The 24,898-nt window shown below is 30.8% G+C and overlaps 1 protein-coding gene across 2 annotated transcripts; it reads left to right on the top strand.

Annotated features, from left to right (window-relative positions):
- The first annotated feature begins 14,746 nt into the window (after positions 1-14,746).
- On the top strand, positions 14,747-18,479 carry LOC115705033 (WEB family protein At2g40480). Of its 2 annotated transcripts, XM_061104056.1 has the most exons (3): positions 14,747-15,503; positions 16,634-16,979; positions 17,100-18,479. In XM_061104056.1, the coding sequence occupies exons 1-3, from the start codon at positions 15,261-15,263 to the stop codon at positions 18,203-18,205; spliced, it is 1,695 nt and encodes a 564-aa protein (XP_060960039.1). In that variant the 5' UTR covers positions 14,747-15,260; the 3' UTR covers positions 18,206-18,479. The 2 variants fall into 2 exon arrangements, with proteins under 2 accessions (XP_060960039.1, XP_030488127.2); XM_030632267.2 differs by having other exon boundaries at positions 16,634-18,479.
- The last annotated feature ends 6,419 nt before the right edge of the window (positions 18,480-24,898 follow it).

Raw genomic sequence — 24,898 nt, 5'->3', positions numbered from 1 at the left:
TAAATAGTCACATAGAATTTAATCATGTAAATACTAGAACTTATCTATTCTCATCTCCATTGCTGACGGTGACTACACTACATTTGATGTGTTATTATTAAACCAAACTGACCTTACAAAATTAAAACTAGTCATATAATAACTTTATAAAACCAAAACTAGCCATGTTAGTCATACAAAACTAAAATTAGTCATACTGACTTTACAAATTAAAACTAGTCATACTAGCCTTACAAAACCAAAACTAGCCATACTAGCCTTACAAAACCAAAACTAGCCATACTGGCCTTACAAAACCAAAAAAATAGCCACGTTGGCCGTACAAAGAAAACTAACCACATTGGTCATACAAAAAAACTAGTCACATTGGCCATACAAAAAACTAGCCACATTGGCCTTAAAAAAAATTGGCACAAAAAATTGAGCTGTATTTGGCACAAAAAGTAGTTTTGTGTCATTTTTACATCAACTTTTACTATTTTGCTCCAATACATAATACATAATTGTAAATCTTGATATATAATTTAATATGTCATTTATTGTCCACTTAATAATTTATTAAAAAAATATAAAATAATATTAATAATGCAAAGATAAATATAAAATTTAATAATAATAATGCAAGTCATTTAATGTAAAAGAGCTTGCTAACTAAAATTAATAATAAAATATTAAAAATGGCATAATGGTAAATATAAAAACATAGTATTTATTGTGATGTAAATTTTGCATCATGCTATGTTGTGATCTAAATTTGGATCACTTTTTGTTATGTGACATATTTGCATCATAATTTTGCACATCAATAGAGTAGAGTTTTAACAAAGTTAGTTATATTTTGCATTTGCATCTCCATTGGAGATACTCTTAGTGAACACAACTTCTACATCTCTACAATTATCTATTGGATATATTTTACCAGGATCTAGATTTACTAACAAGTATGTTTCATTGACATCCTAATATGAATTCTAAAACAATGAAATAAACACATATAAAGTTTAGGAAACCTTACATTGGGTGTAGCGGAATATAACGACTCCTTCCGTTCAGATATCTAGCCTTTGATTCCTTTCTGTAGCAGAGCATTATCAATATCTGAACCTGGATCTCTTTCTCTCCTTCCTTCGATGTTGATTCTCCTTCTTGTTGGATGGTTTTCCACAGTCTTACACATTATGATTGAGATACCACTTGATGTGTGTGGGCACTCACTCATTCACTCAAGGATTTCGAAAATTTAGAGAAGAAAAGAGAAGGGAATAGGTTCGGCCTATAGAGAAAAGATAGAGGCTCAGTTTTCATCTGACAGAAGTTGAGTGTGAATGAGAGCCATCACTATCTATTTATAGGTAACCACCTAGGTTTAAGTTAGAATTATTTGGCATTAAAATAATGAAAAAATAAATGATAAAAGCCTACAATAGTGGCTGGCCTGGGCTTTGGATAATGGGCCTCACTTATGCAATTTTGCTTTTTTATCATTTCTGCATCTCATTTTCTCAAAAACGCCAATTTTCAAATTCAACCATTTAAATGCCAATTCTAATTATTTAATAACTAAAAATTAATTATTAAATAATATTGTCATTTTATATATTTATTAATTAGACATATAAAGTCTCTTAATTAATAAATAAACCTAGAATCTCTTTTCTTTACAATTTCGCCATTGCTTAGTGAAAATTCATAAACTAGACATAGTCTAACTTTAGAATTATAATTGATTAATCAAAATCAATTAACTGAGTCTTACAAGCAGTATGGTCTCAACTAGTATGGGGACCATGGGTCTATATAACCGAGCTTCCAATAAGCAGATCAAGAATTTATATCTTAAATTTACTGACTTATTAATTCTTCGTTGAATCCACGCTTAGAACTTAGAATTGCACTCTCAGTATATAGAACGCTTTATATGTTCCACGATATAGACACGTCATTAGTTATCCATTGTTATAACCCTAATGTGATCAATGATCCTCTATATAGATGATTTACACTATAAATGGATTAAATTACCGTAACACCCTACAATGTATTTTATCCTTAAAACACTTAACCCTGTATAAATAATATTTCAGCTAAGTGAAATGAGATCTCCATCATTTATTTTCGTTTGGTTAAGCTCGAAGGAAATCATCCTTTACTTTCTATTCACCAGATAGAAGCTATAGATTCCATATTTATGTTAGCGCTCCCACTCAATTGCACTACCGTGTTCCCAAAATGTACGTATCACCCTGACCCAAAAGTAGGCTTAACTAACAAATCAAAGAACACGAATAACACTCGTGAGATTGAACCTAATCATATCTGGATTAAGATCATTTGATCTAGGATCAACAGGTGATATTGAATTGAATAGATATTACGGTAAATTCTTATATATCTAATCAAAGTTCAATATCGGTCCCTTCCAATGTATACTCCATACATCCGATGCTGGTAAACTTTGCCAATGTCCTGGAAAGGACATAACACTTATCCAAGGTGTAAGAATACATGTCGCTGATTATACCATGTCAGTCTAAATCCAGTGTTCTGACAAATCAGGGAATAAACTTTCGAACATATAATTAAGATTATATTCCACTGTGTTGACAACACTATAATTATTAACAAATTGATATGTTCTGGACTTAAATAGAATTCATACATTATATAAATAATCATGAAATAAATCATGTGAACCATGCAACATTAAATGTTATTTCTGATCTATATTAATAAGTAAATCTGATTATATTGAAATGAGTTTTATTTAGCGCATAAAACCCAATAAACTCTCACTTGCACTAATATAAAACAAAATGTGCATTTCAAATAATCTCAACACCTTGATATACAAATCAAGTGTAGTAGTAGTAAACTCCTCGTAATAGGATCTGAAAGGTTGAATTAAACACAACCTTTTCTCCACCATTACTCTTCCTTAATCACAAAATCATTAATAATGTGAAATTCCTCTCTATATGTCTACTCTCTTGGGATACTGGATTCTATACCTTTGGCAACTACTTCTTGGTTATTCAGGAAGTAGCACTAGTAGTTAAGGCAATTTGGAACGGTGCCACAAATGTATAGAACTTTCCTTAGACTGAATAAGTACCTTTCCTGCAACTTTAACATTCAGTCCCTTTCTGGTAGACCTAGAGACTTCAGATAGGTTTTTACACTTCTCCAAAATCATTATTCCCCCCCAGAGTAATCACCATCTTATCAGCAGACTTTCTAACACAAAGGCAAGTCTTGAAATCTGATGTGGTGTAGTCTAAGAGTTTTAAACACACTCTTATTGACTAACATATAGTTCCTCTTCTTAATCTTAAGATTTACTTGATTGTCTTCCAATGTTCCTCTCCTGGATTAATCTGATACTTACTCATTACTCCCACTCAACAGCAGGTGTCTGGTCTAAGGCATACTAAAGCATATCTGAGACCTCTCACTGTTGATATAAGAAATTCTTTCATGGCTTTATCTTTTCTGAAATAGTTGAGACTTTTCCTTAGATAAATAAATCTATGCCTAGAAGTCAAGAAGCTTCTATAGATTGCCATTAGAAAGAAAATGCTTCAGCATCTTACTAAAGTAAGTTACTTGCATTAGAGTAAGTAATTACCAGGTATACCATAAGCCATAGGTTTAGATAAACTCAAACCTATAATACTAGGAACAGGAAATCTTGTTAAGTCCATTGAATAGACTTATTAACGAAAATTTCCTTTTATGTCCTTGTAATAGAAAACTTTAGGTTACTCCACGTGAATGGATTAAACCATAGTTCTATTGGCTTTTCTTCTTAGTTTCTTATCTTGACAATCCATTACTTATTTAAACTCACAATGAATTTTAATCACTAGTGTCTTCCAAGTCATAAGAAGGTGAGTTCCTAGAAACTCTCCCACTACGATAAGGTACCGTGAATTATGTCTAAGAAAACTAAATGGTATTAATCTCTTCGGTTGTGACAAGACAACAGAGACAGTGGGATCATCATATGTCAAATAAGATGATAGAACACTTTTGGAATCAAGAAAAATATCTCATTTATTTTCTACTTTATTTTCAGACTTAGTCATTATCTTAGAAAAGTAGTATTTGTTTAAACAAACACTTTCTTATCTATTGACTATGGGATGGTCCACCCCTAATCACTTAGAATAGCTAACAAACATGCAAATTATGGTTAACAGTTCTAGCTTTTCTTAAGATTTTGATTAGGTCATCCATGAATCTAGTAATGATTTACTTTAAGTATACAACCATTGCATCATTCTGAAATTGTATTACCATAGAAGGACTTAGGCAACGACTAGTAACTAATCATCAATATGCAAATCAAAATTTCTGGGGAGGTAAGTTTGGATATAATTCAAAAATCAATTTAATGATCTTTGAACTGCATATCTACTAACTATTTCTCCACCTCTATCAGTTCGCAAGATCTTTAACCACTTACCTTAATGGTGTTCCACCATTGCTAGAAATCAGAAATTTTTCAAACATTTCAAATTTCTTTGCATAAGGTATAATCTAGAGTTATCGTTTTAATAATACAACGAAAAAAACTCATATCCACCCCTAAATGTACATCCATCTACTAATGAGATGAACAACTTTCAGTGGATATAGGCATATTAACTCTTTGCAGAGATTGATCTTGTCAAAACCACTATGAACAAGATACAAATGCCATAGATTAATAAAAATGTGGTTGTGTCTTTTTGATGACTTAGATTTAGTTACATCAAAGAGTTCTTAGAATATTGCAAGTGGATCCTGGTCACAGAATACTAAACTCATATTCCATACAGTTTGAATCCATTGATAGAAAATGGTTATTAAACACTTGTGAAAGTGTAACTGTATTGTATCCTGGAATTAGAAATATAAGAAAATTTCTATTTGGAATCTAAAATTAAAGTCGATGACTTAAATTTATACCAAATATAATGAGTAATTCTTTCTTGGACCACCGCTATTAATTTAAACTCTAAGTCAGATATGCCCATACAAGTAGGAGATTTCTAAGATTGAGGATTTATATCATTTTGGGATAGAATTTCGGGAATATAATCATATGTGTCATTTAATTTCTTAAGAGAAAATATAATGACATGAAATGATTTATAGACCATTCATCCAATGATATGTTATGAGCTAATTCGAAATGAATAAGCTAAGAGGAATTAGAATAATTTCGTATTTAAATAAGAATCCAACGATGCTCCGATTAGCGAGAGTCAAAGTAATCTTATTTAGACAATCTTCTTGTTTCATATTGTAAAATACTAGTCTAAGGTGTCATCAATTGATGAACAGCTAGATGTTGCATATACAATACTTATCTTTTGAGATCTAACACTATTATGTATGTCTAATGGTAAAAATTCATTAGGGATTTATCTCATTAGAAAAACAAACCAAGTTAGACCAACAATGAAGATTCGAAATTAAACTACAATTTAATAACAGAAAATAACTTGGTTCAATATAAATTCATACACAATTCAGAAATTATCAAACATATAGCAAATAACAAAGACATGTGAAAATACAAAACAGGCACATCTTAAATAATTTCTAAAGTTTCCAACAAACTGATACAGTGTCCCGGTAGGCGAGAGTCAAAGTATCATTCATTGAATAGAGTTGTCAGCTCATCTAAAATGCAAACCATTCTATCAACCTTTTATTCGATCAAAATAAGAATCCAACATTGTCCGGGTAGGCGAGAGTCAAGGTTATTCTCATTTTATGAGCTTCCACCATTGTTTCATGTTTTATAAGTTTATCTCTAAGTAGTCACCGTAGGGGAGAGTCTAATAGAGACAAAAACTTACAAAACACTTATCAAATGAGATCTTACGGTGTTAAATGCGTTCAACGAATAACCATCCATAAGAAGAATGAAGTCTAGCGTCTCGAGATTATATTGAAAACATTTAACTATTGTAAGACCAACAATGGAGATCGAATGTCCTAATAATAATAAAGCTCATTATTTAAAAAAAAAATGTATTTTCTTCTAATATTTATTTTAATCTATTTATTTTAAATATATATATTTATTTAATTAAAATTTCCAATTTAGAATGAAAAATTCTAAATATAAATTTTAATTTTAATATTTATAAATTTTACTTAGATGGATATGAAAATAACATGAATTATTTCCATCTTAGTAATAATTTCCAATAAATATTTAGAAAAATATTCAATTTAAGTTGTTACAAAATTAATTTAAATTAATTTACAACTCAAATTTATTTTTCTATAAATATATATTGCATTTCGAAAAATTGAAGTATTTAATAATACAATTTTCGAAATTGCTTGTTAAAATAAAATAAAAATAAATCCTGGGAAAAATTATTCTAATTTAATGTTGGCCCAAAATTAATTAATAAAATTAATTTACAACAAAAAATATAATTTCCTATTTAATTAAATATATAAGAAAAATTTCAAATATTTAAGTATCATGATGAAAATCAACTTAAATATTAATTTTCTATTTAATTAAATACACTAGAAAAATACTTCAAGCAAAACAGATAATATCTATCTAGACTTTCATTGACTAATTAATTCATTTTCTAATTAAATATATTTTACTTCATTTATTTTAATTAATCATTAAATATCATTGATTTAAGTTGGTCCAAAATTAAAATAAATAATTTACAACTTTAATCTATTTTCAAATAAAATTCGAAATTTCTGCATTTAAGAAATGCAATTTCGAAATTGTGGAAAAAAGATTAATAAAATAAAATAAAATATATTTTGAAAATTATTCAAATTTAAGTTATATGAAATAAGATTTCAAACTTAAAATAATTTTCAATTTTAATTAAATAACATAAAAATAATAATATTTAAGTATCATGATTAAAATCAACTTAAATATTTAAATTTTCAATTTAATTAAATGTATTAAATTCAAGAAATAAATAATTAAGTATAGAGAAGACTTAATTATTAATTCTAATTTAATACTAGGAAAAATATACTTAACTTAGATTGTACCAAAATTAATTATTAAACAATTAATTTCACAATCTATGATATTTTCCTAATTAAATATTAGAAAAAATAACTAGTTCTAGAAATAACTATCTAGAATAATTTCATTTACTAAGTGTTTTTCTAAAATTAACTTTAAAATATTAAATGAAAAATTAAATTTCATATATTTTAAAAGTTAATTATGTTGCTAATTCAATTTTAATTAGGTTAGACTAATATAATTAACCTAATACAATTATTTAAATAAGGTAAATGGGCCTTCACAATTGGGGTAGTTCATGTGAGGGGCAGCTGGGTTCAGTATGTTGTACCCACTTCTATTGGCCCCCAACTATCACACAAGGCCCAAAAAAGAGGAATTTAACCTTTAAATAAACAATTGTTATTCATTGAATAAGCCCAAATCTAATTGGGCCTAAATAAATTTACTTATGTCAAAATTTATTTTAGCAACCTAGTCCATTTACTTAGTAAAACTTAAATGGGCTTCCTATATGCATCTAAGCCTAATAGCAAACATATAGGCTCACACAGATCAAATGATTTGGATGGGCCCTATCATGTTACTAGGTTTACACAGATGAAAGAAATTGCAAAATTTACCTGTTACAAATTATTTATAAGATCTATTGACAATTGGACTATGATTAAAATCAGATTATTGGATCTGTCAACAAGTTAATCATAGCAATTTAGTTCAAATAAATAATAGGTTTGTAAAAAAAAAACTGAATACATAATAATATAATCAAACAATACAAACAAATAACTGATCTGGAATATCTGGAAAGTAAGCTAAAATATCTTAATTTAAAAATTTAAAATAAAATAAAATTTTAAAATAAATATCTTAACTAGAATTCAAATTTAGGTTGTTGGAGAATATTTGAAAAATTCAAAATTCAACAAACTCCTAAATTTCTTAAATTCTAACAAAAAATCAAAAATATCTAACCAATTTTTTCAAATATCAAGTTTATTCAAAATTTAAATTTATTTAAAATTTCTAATAAGATAATATAATAAAATATCTTGAATTTTAAAATTTCGATATTTATATTATATTCTAAGTCTTATAATTTAATAAATTTAAATATTACATAAATAAACTAATTGAAAAATAAGATATTTTATATAGTTAGAATATTTTAAAAATAATAATAAAATAATAAGTTTGAAAAATTTATGGTTTGAAACCCTAAAATATCTATTCAAACTAAACTAACCAATTTTTCAAATCTTCATGTTATTTTTTGCAAAAATATAATTTTATTAAAAAAAAATATCTAATAAGATAAAATGTTAAACCTAAAATATTCCTAATCTTATAATTTTAATTAATAAAATATATTTTGAAAATAACAAATTTGAAAAAGATATGATATGGTTAGGAAATTTTGAAATTTAAACAAGATTATTTTTAAAAGATAATATTTTAATATCAAAGTAAGATCATTTAAAATTTAATAATATCTAATCTTATAATTAAAAAAATAAAATAATCTAAAGTTTCAAAATTAACCATAAGGCTCCTTTGTGAGAAATCAAATTTTTAAAATTCAAAGCCTACTAATATCAGAAACTAATTTTAATTAATTCAAAAATTAATAAAAATTAATTTTATTCTGAAAATTAGATTTTTAATTGAAAATTTAGATTCTACACAAAATTCTACCAAAAATTGGCTTTTGTTTCAATGAAAAACGATTTTTGAATCAAAAGTTATGACGAAAATGAAATTGGTGCGCAGGGGTATGCATTGCATACCCTGCGCGCGGAATGAAGGGTATGGCCGAGGAATGAGGCTGCATGTTGACCGAGGGAGCTCGGCGGGACGCGTCTTCAGACAGCCCGTGTCCGAGTTTTCTCGGTCAGGATGTCTGAAACCGCGTGAAATGCCGAGATATCCCTATGTTTGCGCGCGCGTGTGACACTCGATTTCAGATATTTTCGTTCAACTTCCGAAAATCATATCTAATTCATAAAAAATCCAAATTAGGTTCTGTAAAAGCTTAAATTTATTAATTTTTCGTCTACTTTCCAAAAAAAAAATAATCCCAGATCGAAATAAAAAATATTTCAGTAACATATATTGCGATTTCTAAACTATCATCAAATAAGCACATAAACCACATGAAACCATCCAAATCAACACATAACATCGTTTTAATTGATATTTTATGAAAGTAAATCATTACCATGGCTCTGAGGCCAGTTGTTGGATATATTTTACCAGGATCTAGATTTACTAACAAGTATGTTTCATTAACATCCTAATATGAATTCTAAAACAATGAAATAAACACATATAAAGTTTAGGAAACCTTACATTGGGTGTAGCGGAATATAATGACTCCTTTCGTTCAGGTATCTAGCCCTTGATTCCTTTCTGTAGCAGAGAATTATCAATATCTGAACCTGGATCTCTTTCTCTCCTTCCTTTGATGCTGATTCTCCTTCTTGTTGGATGGTTTTCCACAATCTTACACACTATGATTGAGATACCACTTGATGTGTGTGGGCACTCACTCAAGGATTTTGAAAATTTAGAGAAGAAAAGAGAAGGGAAGAGGTTCGGCCTATAGAGAAAAGATAGAGGCTCAGTTTTCATCTGACAGAAGTTGAGTGTGAGTGAGAGCCATCACTATCTATTTATAGGTAACCACCTAGGTTTAAGTTAGAATTATTTGGCATTAAAATAATGAAAAAATAAATGATAAAAGCCTACAATAGTGGCTGGTCTGGGCTTTGGATAATGGGCCTCACTTATGCAATTTTGCTTTTTTATCATTTCCGCATCTCATTTTCTCAAAAACGCCAATTTTCAAATTCAACCATTTAAATGTCAATTCTAATTATTTAATAACTAAAAATTAATTATTAAATAATATTGTCATTTAATATATTTATTAATTAGACATATAAAGTCTCTTAATTAATAAATAAACCTAGAATCTCTTTTCTTTACAATTTCGCCCTTGCTTAGTGAAAATTCATAAACTATACATAGTCTAACTTTAGAATTATAATTGATTAATCAAAATCAATTAACTGAGTCTTACAAGCAGTATGGTCTCAACTAGTATGGGGACCATGGGTCTATATAACCGAGCTTCCAATAAGCAGATCAAGAATTTATATCTTAAATTCACTGACTTATTAATTCTTCGTTGAATCCACGCATAGAACTTAGAATTGCACTCTCAGTATATAGAACGCTCTATATGTTTCACGATATAGACACGTCATTAGTTATCCATTGTTATAACCCTAATGTGATCAATGATCCTCTATATAGATGATTTACACTGTAAAGGGATTAAATTACCGTAACACCCTACAATGTATTTTATCCTTAAAACACTTAACCCTGTATAAATGATATTTCAGCTAAGTGAAATGAGATCTCTATCATTTATTTTCGTTTGGTTAAGCTCGAAGGAAATCATCCTTTACTTTCTATTCGCCAGATAGAAGCTATAGATTCCATATTTATGTTAGCGCTCCCACTCAATTGCACTACCGTGTTCCCAAAATGTACGTATCACCCTGACCCAAAAGTAGGCTTAACTAACAAATCAAAGAACACGAATAACACTCTTGAGATTGAACCTAATCATATCTGGATTAAGATCATTTGATCTAGGATCAACAGGTGATATTGAATTGAATAGATATTACGGTAAATTCTTATATATCTAATCAAAGTTCAATATCGGTCCCTTCCAATGTATACTCCATACATCCGATGCTGGTAAACTTTGCCAATGTCCTGGAAAGGACATAACACTTATCCAAGGTGTAAGAATACCTATCGCTGATTATACCTTGTCAGTCTAAATCCAGTGTTGTGACAAATCAGGGAATAAACTTTCGAACATATAATTAAGATTATATTCCACTGTGTTGACAACACTATAATCATTAACAAATTGATATGTTCTGGACTTAAATAGAATTCATACATTATATAAATAATCATGAAATAAATCATGTGAACCATGCAACATTAAATGTTATTTCTGATCTATATTAATAAGTAAATCTGATTATATTGAAATGAGTTTTATTTAGGGCATAAAACCCAACATTATCTATATCTACAGGGTCGATCCTGTGAGTAAGTGAGCCAGGCGTGCGCCTCGGGCCTCCAAACATTCAGGGCCTCGAAATTGTGAAAAAAAACAAATGTTAAATAATAAGAAAATATAACAAATAATATTTGATGTAGTGGTAAAGAGTCTAAAGGTCAATTAATCAATTTTTAATCTTTACTTTTTTATTTTTTAAGAATATTTAATGTATAGCTATAAAGGATTGAACATTGAAATTCTTGAGTTTTTAAAAGTTTTACTATTAAATTAAAACACTACAACTATTATATATCTTAATAATAATTAAACTATATATAACAGTCCAAAATTTAATTTTGCCACCGATCTGATTATCTGTAGAGTGTAGAAAATAGCATATAATCAAAATCTCATGAAAAAATTTAAATCAATCTCTTCCCACATTTTTTTTTCTTTCTCATATTCATATAAATCACGAGGTAAGAAAAATCTCATATATCTATTCTATATAAAGTGTGCATATATAACCGAATTTTTGGTTTATGAAAAATTCATGAATGACTTTTTATTTATATTAAAAATAAAATGATTTATGATTCTTGGTTTATGAAAAATTCATGGGTAATTTTTTATTTATATTAAAAATAAAATGGTTTATGAGAAATACATGGGTCACTTTTTATTTATATATAATAAAATAAAAATAAAATAAATCCCCTTAAATCTAAAAAAAAAAAACATCATTAAATAAAAATAAAAAAATGACTCAACATCAAATCTTCAATTACATGATACATGTAATTACTCAAACATCACATCTTTCAATTATAAAAAAAAAAAAGACTTTTTAGAAGGCAAAATATGGTTGTCTAATAGAGCTAAAATAATATGTTTCCAGTGTAATGAAAAATTAAAGCAACAATTTTGTTAATATAAAAAAGTTTGCAAAATCCGAAAGAGTTTGGGCACAAAGAAATGATGTTTCTTTTTCTTACTCTTTCTAGAATCAATATATGAACAATAATTTGAATTAATCTTATAATCTTAACTTTTTAATTCAATTAATAATTATTTGTCACGTAATTATTAAGTCTTTTCCCTTTAATTTTCCTTTTTATTGATGATGCTAATTTATTCATATTTTGATTTCTACAATTTTTCTGTTCAGACCATTAAGGTAGTGTTCTACTAGGGGATCTAATGAGTTTCGTCCCTTCGCTAATGGCCTCTAAGAGTTCAAATTCCAGTATTGTATAAATCTTCAATTTGTTCTATTTCTTATAATAACTGAAATTTTGCTACTTTTTTTTTTTTAATTTACAACTTTATTGTTTATATCTTATTAGGGACATTCATGAAAATTAGGGTTTCTTTGAAATATACAATTAATGAGCATTACTTTTTGATCATAGTGTGTTTTCCATGACTGAAAACCTCAATAATCTCTATCATTTGATATCAAATAAAATAAAATTATCATGATGTATACATTATGGTTATTTAATGAGTAATTAGTGTGTTGAAATTGTCAAGCTGATATTTAGAATTGTTTATAATTGAGTTGTTTCTTTGTCAAAATTAATATTAAGTATATTTATATGTTTATAGGTTTATCTATTTTCTCTTAGATCAATCATGCTCATATAGCAAAAAAATCATACTCATATAGACATGTTATTTTCATTTTGTAATTTAGATCTTCTTAGTCATTATTTAATTCACTTAAATATTTTCCGATTATAGTAACTGAAGTTTTGTTTCTTTTAGGTACTCCATTACTAAGATCTGTATTACATGTATTATTTATTTTTGACTATGAGGAGGTGGATTTCTTTATTAGAAAACATATAGCGTGATAAATTATTATTCATATATAGAATAATTAGTTTTGATTAATGGGATTCATATATATAACTGTGTATATTGAATTCTTTATTCAAATAATTATTTTTGATTTTTACCTGATTAATTATTGTTCATATATCTAGAACCCTATTTGATCAAAGTTAAGATTAAAAGATTAATTAATTTGTGATTTCTTCCTATATACATATTAATAATCTCACCTAATAATTAATAATATTTTTTCTTTAATTTTTAATTGTATAACTTTCAAATAACATAGAAAAAAATTAGCATAAAATTTAGTATACGTGCCTCGCACATAGCTTTTTGCTAGTATATATATATACACTTGATAGATGTTACGTGCCAAATTAATAATATTCAATGTAGTGATAATCATTGAAATTTAAAAGTATAATAGTGATTTAAATAAAAACAAAAATTACTATTATACTTTGTAATAGTAATTAAAAAAATTATTATTCGTCCTAAATTTATTTTCGGAATTAATGAAAATGCTCATCTGGTAAAAGTATCAAAACATTCAAATTTAATTTAAAATAATATTTAAAATTTAACTAATTCTAAATATCAAAATTTAAAAATAATTTTTAATGAAAAAATAAACAATATGAACAAATTTATTATTAATTGCAACATTTTAGGTGGATTAATTATATTTAGGTTTAACTAACATGTATGCTGACTCTTTACGTGGCAACATCTAATAATTTGTTATTTTTTTTATTTTTAAAAAAAAAAGTCACTCAATCATTTCCCATAAACCAAAAATTATGTTATATAACTACATTTTATATAAAATAGATGTATGTTTGAGATAAAAAAATTTCATATTTACGAATAAACATTTATTTTATTTTTGTATATTGTGGGATCTATTTGTCAATATAAATTTTAAGCTAATAGTTTTTTTTGCTTAACTAATTTTAAGCTAATAGTTATTTTAGGGTTATTATATTTACATTTCATAAATATACTAGAATTATTTATCACTAATAGATGACTTTTTCTTTTCTAAAAAAAAAAAGTATATACAAAGTTTTAAATAGACATATTTGTTTCTAAAGGGAGATATTTCTTTTTGTAATTTCATAATTAATTAAAGGTTATTTTGGTAATTTAATAGTAAAAAGCCCATGAACATTCTCATTTTTATTAAGGTTATAGATAAAGACATTTCATTCACTAAAAAACATTAAACTAATTTAATTATTTTTACTTTAACATGAAAACTTTTATATATATATATATAGTTTGTTTAATTTCTTTCATTGAATATTTAAATTATATTTTATTCATGTGTATTTTTTTAGAATATTAAAATTAAGAATAAATAAAAAAAAGAAAGTATAAATCTTAAAAAATATATATTATATATTTATTTTTAATAAAATTAAGGTGTCTGAAATTGGAAAGGGAAAGACACAAAATTCCTTCCAAATTTAAACAAAAATTCCTTATAAGCAAAAATAAAACAAAATACATATATTTTGAAAACATTTATGCAAGTAAGTACATAAGCAAAAATTGCTATATTTATATATAAAAAAAATCACATAAGCAAAAATGATAGGAAATTTCTTGGGATTTTCCACCACATAAAGCAAGTTTTATTGTATTTATTTTTACTTTTAATCACTTTTGTTTTTTTCGTTTTCGCTTTAGTTGCAATTATTTCACTTTTACTTTCCAAAATAAAACTAACAAATTACTTTCTCAAAATCAAGTGGAAAAAGAAAAAAAAACATAAAGCTAACAACCTAACCAAAGCTTTGCCTCGTCTTTTAAAAGTCAATTATAGCAACAACCAGGGGCAAAAGCGCTTTTTCATCTGAACCCGCAATTCACGCTCAAAAAAATCACTCCAAAAAAAATTAAAAACAAATAAAAAACAGTCAACGACATTGATTCCCTATTCTCATCCCCACATTCGCACCATACGTGTGAACCCCTCACTGGCTCGAAATTCAATAAACTTTTTTCTCCCGCTCTTTCAACCAATATAATTTTGACACGTGGAATCGCCCCCACTCTATCAAATACCAAAGCAAAACTTTTTTCACTAGCTGAGTCGACTCGTTGTCCCCACTCGACCATTCTCTCTTAACCGACCGAGTCACAACTCGGTCCTTACCCCCAACACCATCATCATCATCATCGATATCACATAAAATCTCGACGCCCTTTCTTTCTTCTCCTCATTATGGGTTTAGTGTTCTTAAAGTCCAAACCACCACTCATCTTATATAAGGCTTTCAGCTCGATAAGATTTCGGGCCTGGTTATGGCGGAGCCGACGATGAACTCGCCGTCCGATACGGTACCCGGAACTCCGGGAATCCGGGAGGTCAGGGCCGAAACTATGTCGGAGACTTTTAACTTTATGCCGGGTTCGGGTGGTGGAGAATGTGAAATTCAGGGAATACGGAGGGTGAATATGAGAGCAGAGATTGACACTTCTCCGCCTTTCGGGTCGGTCATGGAGGCGGTGACCCGTTTCGGTGGCCACGGACCTTGGATTCCTTATGTAAGAGTAATAGTATAGTAGTACACTTGTTATTTTTTAAGCAATTTTATTTTATTTTATTTTATTTTTTTAATACACAAGAAGTTTTTTTTTTTTTTTTTCTCAAGTAGGAAAAATAAGATGCATATCTAATTTTAGTATACATATTAACTAATTATAGAGTTTTGTTAGGTAGTAGGACGTGTAAAATTTTGCTATATTTTTATAAATTTTCACTTGTTACCAATACTTTTAATTTCAATTTATTTTTACTCTGTTTTCATCTAAGTCTTCAAAGGCCCACTTGAAAGAGTACCTTCATTCTTCAGTTGATGTGCAATTCAGTCATTTTCTTTATTAAATTTTGAGACATTTTCTAAACTGGTAAACTACTAGTAATTGAACTTTGTGGATCAGTTAAGCCCTTTTTGTCCACATACTCAAATTTATACCCTTACTGAGATTTCCTTGTATCTTTTGTGGAAAAGTAGTTTTGATATCTTATTCATAATCATAAACTATGATTTTTGCTTGTGTTAAGAGTTTATTGAGAAAGTATATATATTTTTTATGCTGTTCCAAATTGTATCTCTAACTCAGGAATTGAGGACATTTCTTCTTCATTTTGAATAAAGTCCTTTTTGTTTTATAATGTGAGTTTGTAGAACATTTTGGCAGATTTAGTTGTTCTTTAAACTTAATGATTAAAGATCAAACATTTAGAACCCAAAGACAGTGAAATTACCCAAAAAAAAATCTTCATTATTAGCCTGCTTTGGCCATAATTATTTGTATAATTAAAGTTTTCTTCCTCCTTGTTTTTACATAATCAATGCATGCCTTATTCTTCTTTTACTTTATTTTTTTTTTCTTAAAAATTACATTTTCTTTAGTTTATTGGTGATATCCCTTCTAGCTTAGCATAATTTTGCCTGTACTATTATTAAGGCAATCAAATTTTGTCTTCATTTTTACAATTTTAATATTTTCTTGTACTGAATAAGATTTTTCTGTTTATTATTTTGATTCCACATATGTAGCTTTCTTTAGATGTTGTCTAATGTACTATCTACCACAAGAACAATGGAATATGATTTCTTTTTTACTTTATAAAATGAATAATTTATAGTGTAACTAACTGTTATGAGCAGAATGATAACGAAGAATTTGACTTGAAAAAAGTGGAAGAACAAGCAGCAGAGCTGGAGAAGGATCTAATAGTCAAAGAACTTGAAACACTTGATGTCCTTGAAGAACTAACGACAACAAAAAGGATTGTGGAAGAATTAAAACGACAACTCCAGCAAGAAGCTCTGAAATGTCTGGCAGTTCAGTCAGACAAGAATTCAGATGAACAGATCAAAGAAATGAACAACAAGAACCAAGGAAATGTAGTTAATAACAAGCATGATCATCAAATAATGGGAAATTCAAGTCCTTGTCCAACTTCTTCAGATTTGATCCTTATGGAGTTGAAGCGTGCAAAACTCAACCTTGGTAAAACTATAAATGATCTTGGAGTGATTCAAAACTCTGTTGAAACTTTAAATAAGAAAATGAGAAAAGAGAAAGAGATAATTGAAAAAACCCGAGAGAAGCTAACGACCAAGTTTGCAGGGGTGTTGTCACAGGAGGACGAGGTGGAAAACTCAAGGGTCAAGCCACAAATGCCAGTAATGGATGATGGAGAAACTAATAGGATTTTCGAGAACTCGAAATTTGATTCAAGAGATGATCAGTGCTTCATAAAAATGGATGTGCCTGCTAAATCAGAGGTTCCAAGAACAATGCCAAGTAATGAACAGTACTCGATTATGACTGCTGAAATGAGGTTGATTGCAGCTAAAAAGATGAGAGAAGCAGCAAAGGCAGCTGAAGCTGTTGCTTTCGCCGAGATCAAAGCATTGACTAACAGCGAAAACCCGCCTCAGTTTCTCTTTTCTGAGCCTGATCACAAGATGAGTTTCAACTTCCAAGTTCAATCTCCTCTCTACTGTAAGCCTCATGAAGCTGTGGATTGGTCGAAGAAGAAACTGGCTGATGCCATGCTTCATATTGATGAAGCTCATACTTCTAAGCTGGCTATACTGAGGAAGTTAAAGGAAGCAACCGACGAAATCAAGTACAGCAAACAAGCCTTGGAAGAGGCTTTGAGCAGAGTAGAAGTTGCCAACATGAAGCAAAACGCTGCAGAAGAGGCTTTCCATAGATGGACTGCTCCTGATCATAATAGGAAGAGGCCGGTGGCTGCTGCTGGCGCTTACAGTCCTTTTTCGCCAAGAATAAACATCTTCCACCCTCCTGATCATCACAAGGGTTCCCCTCTAAATGATGTTCACAGGGAAGGTTTAATTGATAATCATCATCATTGTCCAAAGCCTCTTTTGAAGCCCACAATCTCAATGCGAGATGTGCTTAGAAAAAAACAAAACGTGTCTGAAGATTATGTTGCAAGAAAAGAACCTCATCATCATCATCATGAGAGTGGCCATGGCCATGGCCATGGACACTCTGATCAAACTCACAAAGTGGCTTTGAGCGAAATGCTTCAAGCCTTAAGAAATGATTTGAGATTTTCTCCTAAAGCTGAGAAAGAGGTAAATAATGATCGTGAGGTTCATCAGAAGCAACAACTATTAACTCAGAGAAAGAAGTTTGGGTTCATTCAGATTTCACTTCCCTTGAGTAAGCCAAGCAAGAAAAAAACACAACCTACGAATTGACATATTTTTGGCTACCAAGATTAATGTCTTTCCTGTTTGTCTTGATATTGAGTATTGGGTTATGGTGTCTTTTTCTTTTTCTTATTGTATTTTGTTAGTGTTAGTAAATAAGATGGTTTACTTTACTGACTATATATATGTAGAGTAAAGGGTGTTCATGTGATTGTTTGATTTGTATTGTGAAATTAAGATTTTCAGGTACGTTGTTATTGATTGTTGTTACTGAAATGGGATTGCAGTGGGAATGAACTTTGTGCTTATGTACTGTTTATCACTTCTCACGTTTACAAAAGTAGAAATTAGACCTACTTATGAGAAATTTTTTTTAGTATTTATTGGTATAAATAAATAATATTTTTGGGTTATGAATTTGTTGGTTGTTTTACATTTGTTATTTAGAAAAGAATGTTTAAGGAGGCTCCATTATCAATCATGGATCAAGCCATTGTCATGTTTGTAATTTTTACTTCAACGACCAAGGGGTCGTTATGAGGATAGATAACATGAGCAATGTCTTTTTCACTAAATGATACAACTATTTCATCCCTGCGTGACTATTTTGGCTTTGGTTCCTCCACGATTATTATTTTTTCATCTTTTTTTTCACACTGGATAGTTTGGGCATACCTCTCTCTGGCTTTGCTCGAATCTCTAGTAATGCGTGGGCCCTCAATAACCACTTGCAAATGCCCATTCATTGGTGGGGGCATCAGGTAAGTTTGATTAATATCTTGTTGGGCGGTCTTTTGGTCTTAGTCAGCTTTTATATATCGACATAGGTTTCGATTATTTCTTTTGATGAAGAATTCACTTTCCTCCTTCAAGTTATTACATTCATTAGTATCATGGCCAAAATCTTGGTAAAATTGGTAGAATTTGGTGGTATCCCTCTTACTGATATGTTTTTTTTAATTGGAGGGGGTCTTTTGTAGGGAACTGTTGATTGGGTTGCCATGAAAATACTTTCCCTAGTGTTTGTGAGGATGGTGAAAGCAGTAAAGTGTGGGGCCTTCTCTTAGGGTTTTTGTTGATCGACGGTCGACTTCCCCTTCTTTCTGTTACTTTGGTTATACCCGTTATTAGACCTCTTACCACCATTATTGTTGTTATTGTTAGTTTGAGGTTGGAGGGTCTGGTTGGGCTGCACAAATGTATTGGCTATAGTCGTGGAGGGTGTGTGACTTAAGTCGTCTATACTTTGGCCAACATTGTCCACCTTCCTGACTGCTTCTTCGAGCTTTATAAATCCATCTACTTATCGAAAAAATTTCCCCATTGAACCTACATTGAGCCTCTTGATGTCTTTCCACAGCTCACCTTTAGGCTCGATACCTCCTAACACTGTGATTAATCTTCTCTCTTTGGTAAAGCCCTTCACCTTTATTGCTTCGATAATGAACCAACTTATGTAATCTTTTAAAGGCTCTCCTAGTAATTGCTTCACTTCTACTAGGTCTTCTAGGTGAGCAGGGAGTTATCGAGAGGAGGAGCATTGGGTGTAGAACTCTAAGGCAAAGGTGTTCCAGGAGTTGAAATTTCTAGAAGTTAGCTTAAAGTACCACTGCTAGGCGGCCTCTGCTAACATTGCTAGGAAGATTCGACACTTGACGTCGCCCTTCACTCCTTGCAAGTTGTTAGGTTATATTTAGCCTATGTTTTGGGTCTTTAAAGTTAGCATTTTCTCGTCTATTGGTGTCTTTTGGAGCAGTTTTACGCTTGATTTTCATTGTTTCAGGTTCCCGGGGTGTTAAAGTTCAAATTCAGTCAAATGGTGAAAAGATGGGACAAACTGGTAAAAAAATTAGAAAATTCGGCTCCAAACGCGTCAGTAGTCGCGACCTCCAGAGAGCCAGGTCGCGACCCTTTTTCCTGGTCGCGACTTCGAGGATTGGCAGAAACTCGGTTTTTCGAGTTTTGCCTATAGTCACGACCAGCTTAAATGCTAGTCGCGACTAGGTACGGAAATCGCAGATTTGACCTAATTTTGATTTTTTCTCTAATTGGAGGCACACCTCTCATCCCTATATAAGGAATACGACACTGAAGGTCAACCTAAGCCGAAATAGACCTAAAAAGTGGATGAAGGTGGAGAGGAAGCTATCTTGAAGACCCGGAGCGATATCCACCTTCTAGTTTCTTTCTTTTACCCTTAATTTCTTCTTTTATGTTTAGTTTTGTTTCTGAATTAATCATGGATGTTTTTAGAGTTATGATGAACTAAATTTCCCATTAAGGGAGGATGATGAATGTTGTTTAAGTTTATGCCTAGTTAATAAATAATTGCCATTCCTTCATCTTGTTTGTAAATACTATCTATATTTGTGTTTAATTCCATGTGCAAGCTTGATCACCTTTTACATGTTTAATGATCTCAATTCGAAATCTGAAAAGTGAGAATTGAGAATGCTAAAATTAGATAGTCTAGGTTTTGATGTGAAACGAAAGTATTTACATAGCCTTAGTGACAAATAGATTATTGCTTAATGCTGATTTTGTGTTGATTTAATTAAGAAGTTAATTAGAGAACATAATATTTAGAACCTAAAAGATCTGAAAAGAGTTAGGTTAATTTATAATCTGTCATTCACATTAAGATAAGGATAGCAATTAGGTATTAACATTGGTAGCTTATCAACAGGATTCACCTCCCTAATCTTTCATCTTGATTAATCGTCGTTTATTTTCTTTTTAATTTTCTGAGTTATTTACTTTCAAATTGCAAAAATTATTATTTTACCAAATAGAATCATAAGTATAGTTTAGTAGTACTTAATCCAATTCCCTGCGGTTCGACCTCACTTGCGTGAGATACTACTTGATTGCGTATACTTGCGTAGCAAACATAAAATTCGTAACACAAGTCTGTTTGTATCTCAAAGTACTTAATGTGAGACATCCTTCCCGGGATACATCTTCTAAGTTGGCATTTTAAATTTAATCGGAAGGTTAAGGGAATTGATCCGTGCAATAAATGTAAACCCCTTGTCTGATTGAGTTTCAGGTCCGTGAGGTTAGGTCAGTCAGGTGTTTTATTAGGCTCTTAAGCTAATCCAATTGAGCTTCCATCCTGGATCAACTTGGCCTGTCTTTCGACTGACATGTGTCACCTATTGGTCCCCTAGAACTTCAAAGGGTACAAAGTTATCTTTGTTCTGTGAAACGTAGCTGTCCACATTGATAGGCTGATTATTATGTGAGGAGATAAATTTTTTGTCTTCATTACCTCTCCTTTGGTTCAAGTCATCGTGAAGGTCATTTCTAGGCCTGGGTCCCATCCTTTGATAGATTGAGTCAGCCTTGGGTGTCTTGTTTGTTGGCTAGTGGACCTTGCCAGCTTGGGAGGATCTTTGTCATTTTAGGCGTTACATTGATTGCCATTATTGGGCGGGTTGCCCTGGTGGTAATCACGCCTTTGTTAACGGTTGTCATTATTGAGCCCACTTTCAGCTTCATCGTCATTCTTACAAGAGTATGACTGTCCACTCCGAGACCTTGTATGGCCTTGAGGTCGTTGGTCAGCATACTGGTTATGACCATGAACCTGGATCCTTCCATCTTGATTACACATGCCCACCTATCCCTATGATCCTCTAGCTTGCCGAGGAGGTACATCTTCTTTCCTTCTCTCAAGTCTAGGTCGGAAGTTGGTTTGATCGTTCCCTCTAAGGTAGTGATCAAGAAAAACTTGATCATCCATGGGGCGACCGATGGTTTTATCCTGGGGTCTGGAACTCAAAGGTTCGTTCTGTTGGAATTTATTTTACCAGGATCTTAGATCTACTTACAAGTATGTTATTTAACACCCTAAATATGAACTTTCTAAAACGATAAATAAACACATATAGAGTTAAGAAAACCTTACATTGATGCAGCAGAATTAATGTCTCCTTCCACTCAGATCTCTAACCCTTGTATCCTTTCTGTCGCAGAGTATTATTATCAAGATCTGAGCCCGAATGTCCTTCTTCTTTGTGTATGTGATCCTTCACAGTCTTCCAATCTATGATTGAGTTACCACTTGCTGTGTGTGGGCACTTACTCTATCACTAAGGTTCGAAATTTATGAAGAGAAAAGAGAGAGGGATGATTTCGGCTATAGAGAGAAAAGGGAAGGCTCAGTTTTTCTGAAGAGAGAATTTTCTGACAGAAAAGGTTATTCAAAGTTATGATTTTTACTGAGCCATCACTTTCTATTTATAGGAAACTATTAGGTTTAGGTTAGTAATTATTTGGAATTAAAATAATGAAAATATCAATTTGAAAAACCACTTTAAGTGGCCGACCATGGTGTGTAATGGGCCCCACTTGGTTTTTGCAGTTTTCACAAATTTTATTTCTATTTTCTCAAAAACGCCAATTTTCCAATTCTAACCATTTAAATACCAAAACTAATTATTTAATAACTAAAATAGATTATTAAATAATATTGTCATTTAATTTAATTATTAATTAGACATATAAAATCTATTAATAAATAAATAAACCTAGAATCTCTTTTCTTTACAATTTCGCCCCTGTTTAGTGAAAATTCATAAATCAAAAATAGTCTAACTTTAGAATTATAATTGATTAATCTCGAATCAATTATTGAGTCTTACAAGCAGTATAGTCTCAACTGGAATGGGGACCATGGATCTATATGCTGAGCTTCCAATAAGTGAACCGAATTTACTAGGTAAATCCCTACTTATTAATTCTTCGTTGAATCCACTCTTAGAACTTAGAATTGCACTCTCAGACTTATATAGAACATATTATATGTTCCACGATATAGATATGCTATCTCATTTAACCATTGTTATAATCTTATTGTGATCAAAGATCCTCTATATAGATGATTTACATCGAGATGGGATAATTCTACCGTTGTCACCCCTCAATGTATTTTGCCCCTTAAAACACTTAGCTACCTGTAAATGATGTTTAGTGATCTAAGAATTACTCACTTAAACAAGAGCTCATCCATTTACTTCTATTTAGCTAAGCTCGAAGGGAATCATCACTTGACTTCTATACACCAGTAGAAGCTATAGATTCCATATTTATGTTCAGCACTCCCACTCAATCATACTATCATGTTCCCAAAATATACGTATCACCCTGACCCAAAAGTAGGCTTAACTAATAAATCAAAGAACATGAATAGTACTCCTGAGTTGAGCCTAAGCATATCAGGATTTAGATTCTTTTAATCTTAAGATCAACTACTGATATTGACTTGGAAAGATATGATGGTAAGTTTATAATATCTTAATTAAGTTGCAATATCGGTCTAGTCCAATGTATACTCCATACATTCGAAACTTGTATACTTTACTAAAGTCCTGGAAAGAACATAACACTTACTCCAAGTGTAAGTACACATCATCGCTGATTATCACATTAGTGTAAATCCAAAACACCGATGAAACAAGGACTTAGTCTTTTGATTCATATGATCACAATCACATTCCACTGTGTTGACGATACTGTAATTGTGAATGAACATATGATCTGGACTTAACTGATTTTGTGTGTAAATGTAATAAACATATTAAACTATTAGCATGTAAAATTCATGCCAACATAAATCACTTCAAATTTCTTATATTGATAACTAATCAGATTGTAAAGAGTTTTATTTAGGGCATAAAACCAAACACGTTCTGCATGGGAGATCGTACATGGTTGGACGTTCCTCCAGTCCGAATTCTAGTCATCCACTCGAGATGTAGGGACCTTTTCCTTTGTTAGTGTATTGTTTGGGGATATGGACTTCATGTCCTTCCCCCCCCCCCCCCCAATCTGTTGGATAAATTGGTTGATCAAGTCGATTGCCTCCTTGGAATGGCAATTCATTTCTTCTTGCTGGGCACGCACAGACTAAGCCTAACGATCCATCTGCTCTCAAAATTCACACTGTTGTTGTTCGAACGCATGGTTAACAAAAGTACATGTCTCCTATTGGTTGTGGTAGAGTGTGTTGGTATGTGTCTAGACTTGTCCTAGTGCATCTCTCAGGTTCTCCAACATTGAATTATCCCCCAAATTTATTTAGGGCTCTCCTTTAGACAGTTGACCAGTGTCGAGTCCAGTCTCTTCGACGTATTGGGTACTAGTCATCGTAATCTCTTGAACACCAATCGTGAGTCCAGTTATGGGGTAGTGACCCCAGTGGTTCTGGTGTTTATCCCCACAGGGATTGTATCTCCACTTCTTGCTCTCATAGGTGGGTTGTTTCGAGGAGGCATCCGAGTGGTGGGGCTGTCTAATCCTAAGTCAGTGGGTGCCTAGATATTGGGATACGTCACCATTTGATCACATGGTTCAATGGATGTAGATCTTCTTGTCAAAACCATTATTTGTTGATTCAAGAATGGATTGAAAGTCAAAGGTTGGTGATAGCAAGATGGTATTTCAGCCTCCCAACAAAAGCACTAAAATGTTGACCTCACTTCTAGCTAATGACATTGAGTCAATTAAAGCGATAGAAATAACTATATTGATAATTTAAGAACATAAACGACACTTAAAATTTATAAAGACTCAACCCCTTAATTCAGTAATAGCCTACCCCCTTTTTTATTGTATTGCTTATGAAAGAATACAAATATCACAAGGTTTGCCAAGTGAATTTTTTAATATCTCTCGAAAAGGCTCCAAGTATTTTACAGAGTATTTTCTCTTTTTAAAGTGTGTAAAAAAGAAGCCCCT

Source organism: Cannabis sativa, chromosome 1 (genome assembly GCF_029168945.1).
Source record: "Cannabis sativa cultivar Pink pepper isolate KNU-18-1 chromosome 1, ASM2916894v1, whole genome shotgun sequence".
In the NCBI taxonomy this organism is placed as follows: Eukaryota; Viridiplantae; Streptophyta; class Magnoliopsida; order Rosales; family Cannabaceae; genus Cannabis; species Cannabis sativa.
The sequence above is the reverse complement of the archived record's forward strand: the minus strand, read 5'-3'. Positions and strand labels throughout refer to the sequence as shown.